The 17,414-nt window shown below is 39.5% G+C and overlaps 1 protein-coding gene across 1 annotated transcript; it reads right to left on the reverse strand.

The window, feature by feature from the left end:
* Positions 1-796: 796 nt before the first annotated feature.
* Positions 797-9,900, reverse strand: LOC101172916 (bile salt-activated lipase). Its single transcript, XM_004075121.4, has 11 exons — positions 9,792-9,900; positions 9,318-9,465; positions 8,000-8,119; positions 5,462-5,659; positions 5,236-5,366; positions 5,019-5,126; positions 4,815-4,929; positions 3,664-3,850; positions 3,364-3,567; positions 1,158-1,367; positions 797-1,066 (listed from the first exon to the last, which is right to left on the reverse strand). The coding sequence occupies exons 1-11, from the start codon at positions 9,867-9,869 to the stop codon at positions 883-885; spliced, it is 1,683 nt and encodes a 560-aa protein (XP_004075169.2). The 5' UTR covers positions 9,870-9,900; the 3' UTR covers positions 797-882.
* Positions 9,901-17,414: the final 7,514 nt, after the last annotated feature.

Consider the following 17,414-nt stretch of genomic DNA (forward strand, 5'->3'; position numbering starts at 1 on the left):
CCCCAAAATCTGTGAAGTGAAAGAAACAGTTTTTCACTGTATCCCTTACTCACTGTAAAAAGTATATCTCTTAGACCAGAACTCAGCTAATTTGAGAAGATTTTTACTGTTAATAACATTTATATAACACATTAAAAATTGTTTTTAATGCTATTGTCACCAAATATTAGGTTTTTGTTTAACCCTTGTGCTATCCTAGTCACATTAACATTGGGAGTGGGTCATCTAGACCCCAAAAGACAGTACGCTGAACCTTTTTTCTTCAATTATTTGTGATCTTCACTGGTGTCCATAGATTACATGAAATCTTCTTCACCTTTATCCACCTTTGTCATGGTAGGGAGAACACGTCAATGTAAGGGTCGGGTCATCTGGACCCCATAAGATAGCACAAGGGTTAAACCCCACTTGGTGTAAATCTCATTGCTTGTCTTTGTGAACTTATTCACTAAATTAGTGAACAACTCCATCACATGAACAATTAATTCAGCAAATTTTTTAGTCATTCAAAATCCAAACAAACCAAAGGAAAAAAAATACAAAAAAACTATTATGAAGGAAAAAAGAAGAGATGCTCCCCCCTCCCCCCCCAAAAAAACAGATCTTGTTTGTTTTGTTGACTCGATCGTATTCACCATCAAGAAATGATATAACAGTTGGCTTTTTTAGAAATTGGCCTTCTAAATTGAGTCAGGTCAGTCACACTTCCGGTGATGTATTCATTGAATGTATAATTGATGACTCTTAATAAAAAATCGTCTTGGGCTCAAGAGAAGATAAGACTAAGACTAAGAAGTTTATGCTCACTAGATTTTATTTAGCAGAGACCAAATAATACAGAGCACATTATAATCCAGAGGTGTACAAGCAAGCACCAGCTCTTCATCTGGAGGTAACTTCAGGAAGATCAGGCAAGTAACTGGTCCAGAAATACACATAACCCAACCTCAACATCTCTCGCACTGAGGCACTGTTTATGTTGGCATTAATCTCCAAGAACTTGTGGTCTGCGTTGGTGAATTCTGGCCAAGTCACTGGGACGCTCAGCCCTCCACTGTTAGGATCTCTGTAAATATGACCAGAAACACATTTAGATGTTCTTTTCTCTTAGACCTCTCTGCAATGTTTTATGTTTTTTTTGTTTGTTTGTTTTTTACCCAGTTTTGGCAAAGTTGGTCCAGTAGGCGATCATGTGCTCAGAAACAGCTTTATCTTCAGCTCTGTAGATAAGTGGTGTGGACAAAGGTTTCCCAAACACATACTGCAGGTCGTCAGTGTGGTCAGCTCCCATCCAGCTGGGGAAGGAGGGCATGATCCCACCCATACGGTTGGGTACGGAGAAAAGGTAGGAGTAGGTCCTGCCGCTTCTTCAATGAGACAAAATAGAAAGTTGAGAGTTGTCTAACAGACAAATCATAAACCATTTGAGGATCTGTGCAGTCAAGGAACGTCTTTCAGCTCTGATAGGCAGTTTGTAAATCGATGTTACAAAGTACCAGCAGAATAGTGTGATGCATGCAGACATTAAATGACGACTTTAATCATAATCCAACATCTTAATCCTCCTCTCCCTTCTCTTACAAGTTTAGCCTCAAATACCATAGGGATTTATACAAATATACCCCGTTTATCCCTATGCTACATACCCCCAACTGTAACAGTAGGATCTGTCTAACAAAGAAAACTCTCGGGTCTCATCTGTTTGCTCCGCCCCTGCACAGGACAAGGAAGTAAGGAAAGCGGACCTGTGCAAGGTCAGGCTTGAATTTTTCATATAAAAACAGATGGAAAAAAAATTCTAAAATGTCGAGTGACAGATATACATGTGTGCAGAAACAGGCCCATTTTCTGAAGAATACTGTAAATAGATCAGTGGTCTGTCACCCATATTTCTTCAAGAACGGTACTGCTTGTTTTCCCAGTAACTGTACCGTTGAATACCCAGGAAAAAGACGCTGTAAGGATTCAGTAGTTTGGTTTTCTTTGTCATGTTTTTGGTTTCCTTTGTCAGTCACTCCACTTTCAGGTTCATGATCCACAGCTGTCTTCAGTTCAGTTAATTACCCTCAGCCTATTTAAGTGTCTTGGTTTCTGTTCATCCTTGTCAGATGTCATCTGCTCTGTTTTGTCACCGGTTTGTTTCTCCCCATAGTTTTGTCATGTTTCAGTTTGTTTATTAAATGTTTAAGGTTCTCAGTCATGCAGGTGACGTCTTGAAATTGAAACATAAAGAAGACTTAGGTCTCATCTTTAAGACCACATTAAAAAGGTTTCAATGTGTTTCACATATGGTGAAAATTACCCAGGGTGGTATTGTAATCAAAATGGTCAATGCCATTGTCTGTTTATGGTCAATGATGGGGACAGGTTGGAATAAAAGTACATAATAGAGTAATGGTCCAGAACACAATAGTTCAAAGTACCTACTTTAAATAGATACATTATACTTACATTTAAAATGCTTTTGTCTGTTCTAAAACCTCATTAAAGCCCGAAGTCTTTTCAGAAAAATGTTTTATAAATGACAGCTTGTCAACCTATTACATTAGTTAAGGGTCAGAGAGAAGCAATTCAGTTAATAACTCATCTGTGTAAAAATGCACTTTTGCTCTGTTATCTACACTGGGGTCTCCCATGGTAACAAATGATAATTGATCATTTTTTAAGATCTAAAAGTTTTGAAGAATCAGAATAAAAAACAAAAATAAATGCCATCCCACAAAGATCCTGGGACATGGGACTCAATTATCAGATTATTTTGAAATAGCTTCCAAACCACCTTTACTTTGAAAATCTTCACCTGCCTATTTTATAAACAATGTGTGCTGATGGTCTTAGTGTTTGATTTGCTGATGGAGCAACTCTAATGTCTACAAAGACGTTGCTACTCTTCTACGTTTTTACCCCGCAAAAAAGAAACAGTGGTTATCATGGTTACACAACGCTGCTGTGACTTCTGCCTTTTCTTGACACACGTCCAGATACAAACATACAAACCAACATCGACTGAAAGTGGATTCATGCTTGAAAGTAGCTTTCTTGAGAGAAAAATACTGCATATTAACCCAATATCTCATTCTGGACAATCACATCTGCCATTGTCAAAAAGGACGATATATTTTTTTGTCTGGATGTCAAAATCCAATACCCAGGGAAATTTGATGAAGATTGTATATTTGGTGTGCACGTGTGTCATGTGTGTGAGAAAAATCCTGAACCATTGAATAACCAGAGTAGACATACAAATGTTTGAATCTCTTGCGCAACAATCCTTGTTTAACACAAGTAAGTCTTCTGGTCCAAATATGTATCAAAGTCAAACATAATGATACAAAAGAGACACTTCTGAAGAAATTTTCTTACGTGGCACTTCCAGCATGAAGATAAAGGGCAGTCTGTGTGGGAATCAGGAAAAGGTAGTCTGTCTCAATGGCTACAACTGTTTTCTTCACAGTCTCCTGGCTGGGACTGGATCCCCAGCTTGCACTGTACGTGGCGTAAGCGCCATCCAAACCCATCTGTCCCTTCTCTTTGGTCAAGGCAGTCAAGAGCCTCTTAACATCTTCACTGTAAAGAAGAAGAGTTTTCAAACTGAGATCTGGCTCAACACCCACGTGCTGCAACGTCATTCTTTCCTCCAGAGAAATAACAGTTTGGGCTTACATGGAAGTCTCCAGGACGTCATCGTTGACTGAAGGAACATCCATGCTACTGTACATACGCCCATCCATGTCATTGGTTCCGGCCAGATAGTCGATTTCTGCAGCGTTGTGATACAGGTTGTGAGGCTCATCAGGCAGGAAGTCTCCGTCAACCACAGGAGACAGGACCAGGTTGTTCACAACGGGATCTAACAAAAGCAGCAGACTCTGTCAACAAAAGGTTGCCATGAGGAAAATTACAAACAGCAGCCATATTGTTTGATAAATAAATACATTTCAGAACAGCAAGGAGTAAATAGATTCATGCCACATCTTCTTATACCGTGGTTTCAAAAAATTAACCATGGCTTTAATCTTTGTTTTATTATTAATGATACTTTTAAGCAAGGTTTAGAGAACTGTACCTCAGTTGCTCCATATACCTTACAGAACCAAATCTTTAAGATTACAGGCAGAAATGTCACTGAGCCAGGACATATTAACAAATTCAATGTAATCTGAACCCCTACAACTCCTATTTAATCATAAATCTTTTACTCTGTGTAAATTAAAAGAATGAAACACGAAGCTAGTTGCTCTGAAACTTGGGGCATTTTGGTAACTTTTTTTCTTTTGAAGATCTGGAAGAGACTTATTGCAAAATGCTGCAAATCTAGCAAATCTTGCTACAAGCTTTTTCTTCCACAGCTCTCTTCTGATATAGAAAGACTTGGTGTTGTATAATTCTGGCCAAGCACAAACTGCAATTATCAATTTCTCCTCCATGGTCAATTTTTGCACAAAGAGGCACTTTCCGTGAATCCATTGTCACTACTAAATCCGAGTCCCTGATTGGTCAAAGTTGAACCTGGTTCAACTTTAAACGCAGGTTCAGTGGCTTCACGATTTGTACATAGAGCTCAAAAACGGTCGTAGAAACTTGCATAGTTACACGTGGAGCGAGAGTTTTGAAGCCAAAAACACGTACATATGCGTGTTTACATAGACCTTTCATTAAAAGTACTTGCTTGACTGCATTTTGACATGGGTAGTGTAGTTTCAGATGGTAACTCCACAGACTGATCCAAACGGAAAACTCTTTTTTGTTTAGATAAAAGGCTTTAGTAGCGTTCACGGTAAAGTTCTAGAGAATGAGAAGAGAGTTCAACCTACTATCAGGAGATCCAGACATGTTGATAGTTCCTGCTACTGTCAGAGTTGCAGAGTCTATCGTCTTCAAACAGGCAGCCATAGTGGAATCGATGGGGCAGTTAACTTTTAGGGCAACCTGGAAGGTTTTATTTACCATAGTTGTGGTCATAGATATTCACAATATTCCAATAAAAGTATATTAAGTTTGTAGAGGCTGACATTTACCTCCTCAGCAAACTTGCGGGGGTGTTTGCTGATTACCCAAGGGCACATTGCAACCCCACTCTGTGAGATGGCTCTCCTGATGATCCCTTTGTTGTGAGGAGTGAGAGTCTGTGAGTGGACAGAAAAAAAGGTTGATAGTATGATCTTTGAATGGATTTGGAATTTGAAATAGTTTTTGTCTGTTCTCATACAGAGCCTTTAAAACTCTAAGGCTCACCTGTAAACTAACACTGGCTCCACCTGCTGACTCTCCAAAGATGGTGATGTTGCTGGGGTCTCCTCCAAATGATCCAATGTTTCTGTGGACCCATGCAATGGCAGCCTGCTGGTCCCATAGCCCATAATTTCCTAACCCAAACAAAGTGTGGACAAGTTCACATGAATACTTTTTACTGGAACATATGGCAGATCCATTTTCTACCAAGATCTTAACCATGACCCACCAGGTATATCAGAGTCTCCTGTGCTCAGGAAGCCAAGGGGTCCCAGACGGTACCCCAGCGTCACTACAATGACATTTCCTCTGGTTGCCAGTTCCTGCCCGTCGTACAAGTAATTATTGAGGAAATTGACACCCATTGCTCCTCCCGTCACAAAGCCACCGCCGTAGATCCAGACCATGACAGGCAAACCGGTGGAAACTGCAAAAATAAAAATAACATGATGCTAAAAAGCAGTGGACTATGGGGTGCCGTTTTTCTCCAATCTTTCCGATGTTCTGGACTGTTTGCTCCAAACACTTAACCCTATATAACCATTGGCATCATATTTGATACATGCATTTTTGAGATCGCTATCTCATTAACGTGATTTAGACCTTCCTTTGAAAATTTTTATTTAGTTTGGTCCATGTTTTCTGCCCTGCAGTTCATCATCATTCCACTTGGGGCAGTAGAAGAGCCTTTCCTGCTCATTTCAAAACGGCTGCTTCAATGAAATCTCAAAAAGAAAATGCTAATTTCAAAAACTGTTGTTCATTTTTTACATGACTAATTGCTGTATTGGCAGAAGGCAAAATTAGTTGATAATTAATTCTTTATGATACAGTTACACCATGTTAAACATCTGTGGATCACAGTAAAAAAGTAAACAGTTTTTTTCTGAAGACTCGTGTCAATATTTTTGCATCCTTAAGTAACAAAAACCAAAAATGTATCAAATCAAGAAATGTATCATAATTGATGCAATGAATTCAACCACTCATCCATGGAAATTCTGCTGTATGGTGTGCTGCTTGTAAAGTGAGAAACTCAAATATTAACAGCAATATTTTTTGGTTATTTAGCCTGTTTTAGAAGAAAAAAAAACAGGTTTCATTTTCAAATGTATGTTTCCACCTTTTAATTCATGTATTTATAAATGTTGCATTTACCAACCAAACATTTAATTAGTAAGCTAAATATTTAATTTTAAGTTCCTTTTTTAGTTTGCAAAGTAAACATTTAATTCTGACAATGAGGGAGCTGAGCTGACAAAGAGTTTTCTACAGAGATCGCTTCCTCCAGCAGACAACACTGGTCAGTAATGCAGTCCTCAGAGATGTCTTAAGAGACGTCAGTAAGTTGGAATGTACCATTGTGGTGCGTGTTGTTAAGTGTATCGGGAAGTGTTATTAAGGATAATGTAAGTTGCCTCGCATTTATGACATACATTTACCTAACGCCACACTGTATTGGTTATTTAATGTGATTACTGGCTCCTTACTGTTGCACGCACTGGGTACAGATGATAGATAAGTGCCAGTAGGATGCCCATAGGTTGTCCACACAAACTAGATTGTGAATATTTAATTTCTGTATTTCTTACAGTCAGACTGGAAGCACGGAGTGCTCAAGGGGTGCACAAGTAGCTTTGTTCATTTTTCATGTGAACAGCACTAATGGACTACTCGCGCAGTGGGTTTCTGGGGTTAAAACAAGAAAACCATGCCTGCATGTGTCCTACCTCACCCTTACCTACCGTTGCATATTATTTAAATGTTCACTATGACCTGTCGTCCGCAGCATTCCCGTAGAAAAAATGCATGAACATTTGCGCTCTACGGGCTCATCGAATGGTCTACGACTTTGATGTTCTGTGCACGACACGTCCGTGCCCCGTACAGGTTTGACAGTTTTTCACCTGCAGAGAGCCTGCATCCCCCGTGAGGGCAGTTGGGGCTAGGTGAGGGTAGTTCTTTGTGAGAAAACATCTTAAGTACAACGAGGCAAAAGATTTGCGGTAATCAACAAGATTTTCCTTATTTTGAACAGCTCAAAACGGAATTCACTTCAAGACTTGTCAGCTGAAACACTCGACTGACATCTGCAGACATTGACGAATGATGAATGCAAGAAACAGTGATGTATTACACATTTGCACGGATCACGAAAGACCGAAATTAATTAAGTTGTAAATGCACACATTGTACGTAGTGGCTGTTGTGAAACGGCCTTTAAACCTGGAGTATCTACTACAATGATCAGAGCTGGCCAAAATACATTTTTGTAATAGTCTGTGCAACATTTATTCAATGCACTTCTTAACCGGTAACATTGTTCTTTTTTTTTCCTTTGTGGAAAATATCAACTTAAAGGCAACATTGAGAAATTATGTGTAGTTGGAACAGTGCTTAATTTAAAGAAAGCTTTTGACTGGCTGGGTCCCCTGAAAAGCGTATCTTGTCAATCTTTTTTACACACTAATAACTGGATCATATCTGATAAAAGTAAGTCATTGTGTGTGCAAAAAACTATCTGAGTGTACTGTGATCTAATGTTATTTAGCTGTTATATAGATAATCAAATATAATTTACCAGATGTATCCCAAAGAGGCGGTTACGTGTAATATCTGCTCACAAATCAGGTTTACTTAGTGTAAAAGACCCAGAAAACTGAGTTTAATACCTTTTTTTTCTAACTGCTTAAGCTCTTCATCCTGGTGTCATGATATCAAACTCAATTTGGTGAAACTGAGCATACATTCTGAGCATCATTGTTACCTGAGGAGCCATGAGGAACCCAGATGTTGAGGTACAGACAGTCTTCACTGCCCATGGTGCCCGTCATGGTCAGATCCAGCTGCAGACATCTCCTCTGGAACTTGGTAGCCTTCAGAACACCTGATCGAGGAAACAGCACAAAGGCAGACAACTTTTATTGATCTCATCATGTAGGTGAAGAGGCTTTCAGTCTGTAAAACATGTTTTCTCTTTTAACCTGAAGGGAGAGCAGAATATTCCAACATGAAAATCTTCACTAGGCGTCTCTGAATGACTGGAATAACTGTCAACTGTAATTATGTGAAACTCATTAACTAAAGTCCATCAAGTCCCACATGGCTTCATCCTGTGCTTTAACAAATAATGACCCCCTCCAAACTCAAACACAAACTTTCTGTTTTAACAGCAACACAACCAGGCTAGCATTTGTTAAGAAAGTTGCAGAAGTAAAATCTTAAGTGCTTACATACATTTTAAGGCAAACGTTGGTTGTCTCTTTGTAGGAAATAAAAAAATAGACTTTAATAAAGGTATTTCAGTTTGTTTAAGAGAGCTGGAAAGAGGCCGGTGCAGTGAGGCTGGGGTGGCAGTCGAAGGGAGGTGCCTTGGCAGCCCCAGCCCCACTCATGACCCTTAGCTTACAGTAACAAATGATACAAAATCAAATGAAGACATGACACACCTGAAAATACGTGTTAAGAAAATACAGTGTTACATTTTTCATTAAAAGAAGTTGTCATAATTGGCTCATGAATTGGACAGAGAAGAGCGTGTCCCATAATGCATCTGTTTAAACATGTTTGTATTAGACCACAGGGGTCTTTCTTTGCCTCCTGCAGACTGACTTCAGAAGCTTCAGCTCCTCCTCACCCGCTTTCAGACCTGAACATATATTTTCTGCCGAGTCTCCATCACCATTTCTTCAGTGGATGAGCAAAGCTCCTTCACATGCATTTTTTGTTACTGATGTCACTCTGGTTGAACACACATGCACACGTGCACAACTGACGGTACGTTTTGAAAGAGAAGGCAGTAAAAGTGTTATTTGCAGAATTTTTGTCAATCTGAATTATGTTCTTGCATTATTATGCACATCTTGATGTGGATGTAAGATGTGTTTTAAAACCAATCTGAGCTCATTTTCATAATCAAAAACCTGAATTCATTTCCACTGCTGTGTTCTGATTTTCAGTCAGAAAAACCTCTAGAAAATATGGAACCCAGCAACAAGAGTGGGTAAAGACAGAGCGGAGAAAGTGTGGTCATGTTTACCGGGATGCAAATTGTATCACTGGAAAGTTTTGGTAAATGCACCCACCGTCCCAGCCGGGGTGGCGTTTGGGCTTCTCAAACCTTCCAGGAAAATCCGCAAAAGGAATCCCCTTAAAGACGTCCACATAACGACTGTTTTCCAGGAGGATGTTTTCTCCCTCCACCAGCCCTCCCTCGGTGTTCACAATGCCGAGCTGCAATAACACACATGGAAAAAAAAAAACATGCTCTAGTTTTCCTGAAAGATTAATTATTTTTTAATTGGAGACTGTCTGCATAGTGACAAAGGTTAAAATCTTGATTTTGGGCTTTTAGGAATGTAAAAGTATTTAATCATAACTCTAATATTCAACAGCAAGTCTGCCAACACAAAATCGTTACCCCACTGGTGGCTTTCACCCCCCCCTGCCCTGCCTGCAGTGCACTCCCCTTCATCACCCAATTCCTGGTTCTGGCTATTTTTTTCAAAGTAAGATTTACGTTTTTTTGATGGTACATATCAGTTTGGGTCTAAACTCACGGAGGTGGCAGAAACCGCCTGCAGGAACACAGCAAACGCAGCCAAAATCCTGAACATCATGGTCAAACTGGGAGGCATCAACTGTCAGGGCATCCTTTTAAAGGAGACCCCACCCTGAACAACATCTGACCAAGTGGGCAGTCAGTGTTTGCTTTTCTCACTCCTAATTTAATAACAACCATTTCAGGCTCCCTGCTTCTTCCCCAATTCTCTAAATCAGCTAAATTCTTAAAAGCTGATAGTTCCATGCAGAGGTAAATAAACATGGGGTTCGATTTTTTATTGAATCCAGAAATAGCGAAAAGTATGAATTGTCAGCAGTGAAGTCAGCACCATCTGGGCTCTTTGGGTTTTGAAGAAGCGCCAGCTTTTGGTCTTATCAACTCTGCCGAATCCAGCCAAAAAATGTTGCATGTGAAACTGGCAGATGCAGTGACCTTGCAGAACCAGACACGTAGCTAATCATTTGTCCACAAAATCTTTAATTAAAGATTCAAAATTGTCAACATAAAAATATCTTAAAAATTAAAAAAAAACAAAAAGCAAATGCTTCATTTTGACTGTGATGCTTCGTATGGAAACAAAAAACTCTGCAGGATTGAGGCGCTTTAAACACAACTTTGCTTCTGTGCTGTAAAGAAAAGTTTTGTGCAACTCTGAGTGAGGATTTGTGTGAGGATTTGTGCTTCATGTTTGGGTTTTCTTGGTTGTAGTCATCCTTTGTAATCACATTCTGTTTGAATTTATATTATCCAAGTCCCAGTCCCACCAAGTCTCCTTTCGCTTTGCTGTTTCTATTAAAAGGTCATCTTATCCTTAGGATAACAAAGTGAGGTTTTAAGTCTGTCTTGGTCAGGTTATCTGTTTGTTTCACTAATGTTTTTCTCAGTTTTTAGCAAGGAGCAAGACACAAAAAGGAAATAGTGTACTGTAGAGTGATTAGCACTTTGGTTCCAAACCCAGAGTGCTAACCACTTTGGGTACTCTCTGGGTTACTCAGGAGTCAGCAGGTAGAGAAAATCAATGGATGGTATCTCTAGGTAAAGAGGCAGCATTGTGTGGTGGTCAGCACCTTTATCTCACAACAAGATGGTCCATCTTCTTCCCCTTATTTGGAGGTGAGTTGCAGGGATGCAATCTAAAGAAATGAAATATAAAAATTAAAAGAAATGCCCATATCCCTCCTCTCTACAGAAACTTCCATCAGTTCTGCCCTGAGGTGAAACCAGACCAGCTGGGAGACATAGTCCCACCAGCAGGTTCTGGGTCTTACCTGAGCCTCTTCTTGGTTGGAGAGGGAGAGAGATGCCCGAGCCACCTAGACTGGTCTCTTTCAGTGTGGAGGAGCAGCAAGTCAAGCTCATCACCCTTTACCTCTAAAGCCTCAGTCACATGCAACCGTATAGTGGTTGGGGGGTTTGGGTTGTCCGGGCCCACAAAAGGTCATAGAGAGGAGGGACTGTATCTTAAGGGGAGCACATGTGTCTCGCAGTTCCTTTAAGGCTCCAGCAGCCAACTTAAGGGACGTCATGAAAATGGAACGTACCATTTCTGTGTGCGTGGTAAGTGTATCGTGAAGTATTTGTAAGGATAACTAACTTACACAGACTTATGATGAACAGGTGATGCTGTCATACCGAATCCTTACGCCACAGTCTAGTCATTTAAAGTGTTAGTACTAGCTTCCTACTGACAGTGTGTAAATGCTGCATGCACTAAGTGTGCTTGTGATATGCAAGTGCCCGTAGGACGCTTGTAGGATGTCCATAAAAACTTTGATTCTTTAATTTCCCAAATTCTAACAGTCAGGCTGGACACAAGGACTGCAGGCTTATCACTTAAACAGCACTTATGGGCTCCTTACGCTGTGCACAAGGTTTGGGGAGGGTTGAAGGATGACCTTCCCACCTTGTGGCGCTTTCTGTTGGTATTAATTCGCTTCTTAGCACATTCAGAGTCTCAGCCTGATTCCTCTCTGCACTTGGGTTTCTGTCCCTCCAGCTGACAGAAGTGTCACGTAAACGTTCGCCCATTTTTTTGCCTGCAGACAGCCTGTATCCACCCATAAAGTCAGTTGCGACTAAGTTTAAGACCATGCCCACCCATGCTGTGAAGAATACTTATATGGAGCTGCTTGTATCCAGGAGTTGATCCTCTCAGTCATGACCACAGCTCATTACCATAGTAGAGAGTAGGAACATAGTTTGTTCTGTAAACTAACAGTTTTGCCTTTGCCAACCAGGGCAACAAATATCCAACAACTAGACGCTCTAATGCAGAACACAGAAAGACACCTCCTTCATTGGTGAGCCTAATTGAGCCTGATTGCAAGCAGCTGTGACTGTCTCAAGGGGACCTCAGTGGGGGGAGGCCATCCAGGAGAAGTCACAGCCAGCCTGCACAGAAACAAAAGAGGATGTTGTGTGCATTGGTGTGCATGATCAATCAGTCTCCAGCTTTTTGCTGTGGCAAAGAGAAGAGAAACCATTTAAAAACTGAACATGGGATCTAATCCATGGACCCTGTCAAGATATTTAGTCCTTGAAGACTTCAGCCCCCACCTGAAATGAAAGCCTTTCTTCTCGATTTCTTCCACAGTCCATCAGTGTGTTTGTTAGTTATTTGATTATAAAGTAAATATGTCAGTAATGCGCTGCTGACGGGTCCAGCTGTTCTCTATCTCCACCAAATGGGCTGGAATGGGTTACAGCACGCCCAGTCATAACAAAGGTGGAGTAGATTTAGGATTTTTAAGGATTATTTAAGATCAAACTTGATACACGCACAGCAGAAATAAAACAAAACAGCATCAACACAAGAATCAAATGTAATATTGCAGTGTTTCTTAGTTCTGGTCCTCATGCCTCCTCCCTCCCAGCACAAAATCACCTGATTTGGCTCATCATCAAAGTCTGCAGCCTGAGAATGATAGTCAATAAAGTCAGGTGTGTTTGAGCAGTTCAATGTGGAAACATGCAGGATAGTTGGCTCTGAGGACCAAATTTAGGACACTGATAGAAAATACTTAGAATCTCAGTGAATTTTAGTTACTGTTAAAAAAACAGATAATATAAACGGCTGCAGTTAAGCTTTTTTTTTTTAAATCAGACTTACATTCAGTGCAGTGACAATCAGAACAAAACTGACTGGACCTCTACTAACAGGACCACCAAGACTTGAGAACTTCTCTTAACTGAATAATATTGGCTCAAAGATAAACCAGCCCCTCAAACGTCTGAAAAACAAGGTGCCTTCTATAGGCAAAGAGGTTTTACATAGGAAATGAATTCCAACATTTTTTGGGAGTCAAATCCCGGTGGTTCAGGCCAACCACAGCTAAGCAGGATGATAAAACGCTCTAGAAAAGGGGTGGGCCAAAGGTTTTAGGGTGCTGCATTGACTTAGCAAATTTAGTCACAGGAACACAAAAGTCAGAAACTCATCAAACATTTGCTGAGTGCTGAACTAACTTAAAATGAACCTCAACAAATCTGCTGTGATGCCATTCTGAGCTCTGCAAACATCTTCTTTACAACAGCTTAAGTCCTTCTTAGGAGTAAACAGACTGTTTATGAATCTTTTTTAGCTCAGGACTTTAATGTGAAAAAATCCTCGTGTTTCCAGTTCAAACCAGTAATTTATCCTTTAAATGATAATCAGTTTTTCGGTCGAGACAGGACGAGGAATTCTCTTTACTGCAGTTTCTCTGCTGTGACGTCTGCCTGTCTAGTTTCACATCATCTGCATATATTTATTTATGGCTCAGTGCAGAAACAACAGACTTTATGATCATCAGGTCATTCATCTGCACTTCTACAAGATTCTGCAAAGCTGCTCTGCTTATTTTTCAGTCTCCTTATTATGGAGCAAAAATCACAGTATTTGAAAAAAGAATTACATTGCTTTCATGTAAATGACGCTAAAATAAAATAAACGCCTCTGAGCTTCATGAATGTTCCCATGTGACAAACTTTCCAGAGTTGTTTTGATCCAACTTCCAGTTCACATCAAATGATTCCAAAGCGTTTGTTTGTTTGCACAGTTGTCCAGCTCGCCTTATAGTCTTAAAGGTCTGTGCAGATTATTTTTTAAGACCTGCTCTGTAAGAAATGATACCCTGATGTTGGTGCACTTATGCAACCGTTTTAAGTGAAAATAAATGTGACTTTCAGCTCCTCCCTTTGGGGATCGGCACAGCGAATCCTCTACCTTCATCTAATCCTGTCCTCTGAGTCCTCCTCTTTCAACCAACCAATCAACCTCATGTCCTCCTTTTTACTTCAATGAACCTCCTCTTTGGTCTTTCAAACCTCAGCATCCTTTTACCAACATCATCATTGTTTCTCCTCTCAATGTGTCCGAACCATCTGCTTCTTTTGTCTCCAGAACATCTGGTCTGTTCCTCTGATGGATTCATTCCTGATCCTATTCATCCTGGTGTCTCCCAAAGAGAACTGCAGCCTCCTTTCTCTGCATCAGAGTCTCCAACAACATGGTTGCTCTCACCACAGTCTTCTACATCTGTCTTTTCATTCTTGATCATATACGTCATGCCTGAAACCTTTCTCTACCTGTTCCAACCTGCTAGCCCCCCACTTCTGTACCTCTTTCTCCAAACTTTCTGATGTTCTGGACTGTAGGCTATAAGCACTTAACCCTATATAACCATTGGTATCATATTTGATACATGCATTTCTGAGATCCCTATCTCATTAACATGATCTAAAGTAAACCTTCCTTTAAAAAATGGTATTTAGTTTGGTCCATGTTTTCTGCCCTGCAGTTCATCATCATTCCACTTGGGGCAGTAGAAGAGCCTTTCCTGCTCATTTCAAAACGGTTGCTTCAATGAAATCTCAGAAAACTTTTGCTAATTTCAAAGAATTTGTGGTAACAATGGCTCATCTACTGTTATTCATTTTTTACATGACTAATTCCTGTATTGGCAGAAGGCAAAATTAGTTGATAATTAATTCTTTATGATACAGTTACACCATGATAAAAATCTGTGGATCACAATTTAAAAGTAAATAAAGAGTTTTTTTCTGAACACTCTTGTCAATATTTTTGCATCCTTATGTGACAAAAACTCAGAAACTTATCAAATCACCAACACGACATATATCATAATTGATAGCATGAATTCTATCATTTATCCATGGAGATTCTGCTGCATGGGTCGCCGTTTGTAAAATTGCAAAGTTAAATATTAACAGCAATATTTTTGGTTATTTAGCCTGTTTTAGGAGAAAAATAACAGGTTTCTTTTTCAAATGTATTTTTCCACCTTTTAAGTCATGTTTTTGTAAATGTTGCATTTACTAACTAAACATTTAGTTAGTAACATTTAGTAAGTAAGCTAAATATTTAGTTTAAAGTTAAATCTTTTTTTGAATAATTACATATTCACTAAATATTTAGTTTTCCAATTAATTATTTAGATCTGACCCTGTTTAGATTTTCATGATATTTATTGTTTTCTATACATTTTAATTATCATTTTTAATTTGATGTTAATTTTTTCCCAATTTAATGTTTTTTAATTGTGGTTACTATTGTGACCTAACGGCGAGGACAACAGAGAAATAACATAGGCCGCCACTAGTCACTAATCACTGGTCACACATTTGAGCAAACACACCTTTCAAAAAGTAATTATCTTGGCTAAAACATTACGCCAGTATTCACAATGTCTTTATATCAAACACAGTGAGTAAGCCAATCCATTTTAAATCAATGATTTTTATCCATATAGAAAGACCTTTACGTGGAGGAACTGGAGATGTGGGAGACAAAATGCAGGAAACTATGGTGGCAAAAACATAAACATTTAATAATTAAACCTAAACAGGACAAAAACTGTGGAGAAACAAAACGTAGATGACTTGACAATGTGGAACTGAGAACCAGATGCTTCTATGGAAGACAATGAACAGAAATAATTACAGCTGTGGATGATGAACATGAACCAGGAGTGACTGACAGAGAACAGAACATGACCAAAAACACCACTAAAGAACTAAACTGCAGAATCCTCACAGCAACAGTATGATATCATTAAATACTATTTATAAATTCACCATTCTGGGGATGAAAGTTTTAGGATGTCTGTGTTTAAAAGATTACCATTTGTATTAAACTGGATTCATGTTGATCGAGCCTGCAGCACATGCTGTCAACATAAAAAGCCTCCAGTGTTTTATGCTTTGATGTCTTCCAAGTCTATCATAAAGTGAACAAACTTACGTTGACAACAATTTGCTCATATAAAAGAAATGACAATTGTATCACTTTCACCAACAGTAGCTAGAAACAACAACATAGGATTTGGGTTTGATGTGAGGCCAACATAGCGCGTTTTAGAAGTTAGGAGATTTAACCACATTTTTATCTCTCAGCACAGTTATCTCTGAGTTGTCAGATGTCTCATCCATTGGCACATTAAAGAGTAATGGATCATGTAATTGAACAGTTGTGTCCCTTGTGTACTGAAGCAAGGAGACAGATATTTCTAACAGGAAGAAAGACAGAAACATGCTTGGTTTAAAAAAATAAAAGATACAATGGAAATGCAATCGTTTCCCTCCTTCAGATATGTTTGGCTCCAATTCAAATGGAGGTGTATCCTAAATTACCCCTCCCAGCTGGAATCCCATTAGTAGTTTATTCTTAAATTTTACTTAATTTCCAGGTTGTTTAAAGGACAAAAAAGGTGCTTTTGCTGCACTTTTCTGACTTTGAGCCCCTGCCTCACATCCTGTGTTACTTTTGTTTCCAGTTTACCTTAACACCTCAGTTTTGTTTCTTATCATCCCACCTGCTGTTTCTTTGAATTTCTTTGAATATTGGTCAGAGACCATAGATCTCTTGTGGTATTTGGTTGCAAAGACAAATGTTTTCATGAAACACCTAAAAGTGACATTTTGACAGAGAACAATGACTGATCAGACTTCCTTTGTGTCAAAGTTTAGTAAAATAACTAAGCAGCATTTCATTATAAGTGGGGGTGGGTTTAAAAAAAACACTCAACTCTAGAAACATTCCAGTCAACAACCCTACGTGCAAGGCAGCTCAACGACTCTTATTGTGCCTTTATTTTTGGAACACGTTTGTGTGCAACATAAAATGTGGAGGAACCAAATGCAGGAGAATTAAGGCCAACATGTTGTTTATTTTTTGATCAATTCTTTCAAAATTATATGACAAAAATAAAACGAAATTAGCGTCTCTGGTCCCGGGCCAGCCGTTTACAGTGAGAACATAGGAATAAGTAGATATCAATATGATATAATATGATTCCTATTGAGCATTGCACAGTGGAGAATATATTGAACAGTGGAGAGTATATTACAGTATTGAACAGTTCCATGATTATTGGACTGAGATTTAGCAAGTTGTCCGTGGGGGCTGGGGGTGGGGGGGTTACAATGATCTTCCCGAGTTCAGCAGTCTGACCGCTTCTGGAAAGAAGCTGTTCCTCAGTCTGGTGGTCCTGCTCTTTATCAGCCTCCTGCCTGAGTTGAGCAGGGAGAGCAGAGGGTGTGAGGGGTGAGTGGGGTGTTTCAAGATGCGGGAGGCTCGTTTCCTGCATCTGGTCTCATAGATCTTGGTGGTGGTCTGCAG

Source organism: Oryzias latipes, chromosome 12 (genome assembly GCF_002234675.1).
Source record: "Oryzias latipes chromosome 12, ASM223467v1".
In the NCBI taxonomy this organism is placed as follows: domain Eukaryota; kingdom Metazoa; phylum Chordata; class Actinopteri; order Beloniformes; family Adrianichthyidae; genus Oryzias; species Oryzias latipes.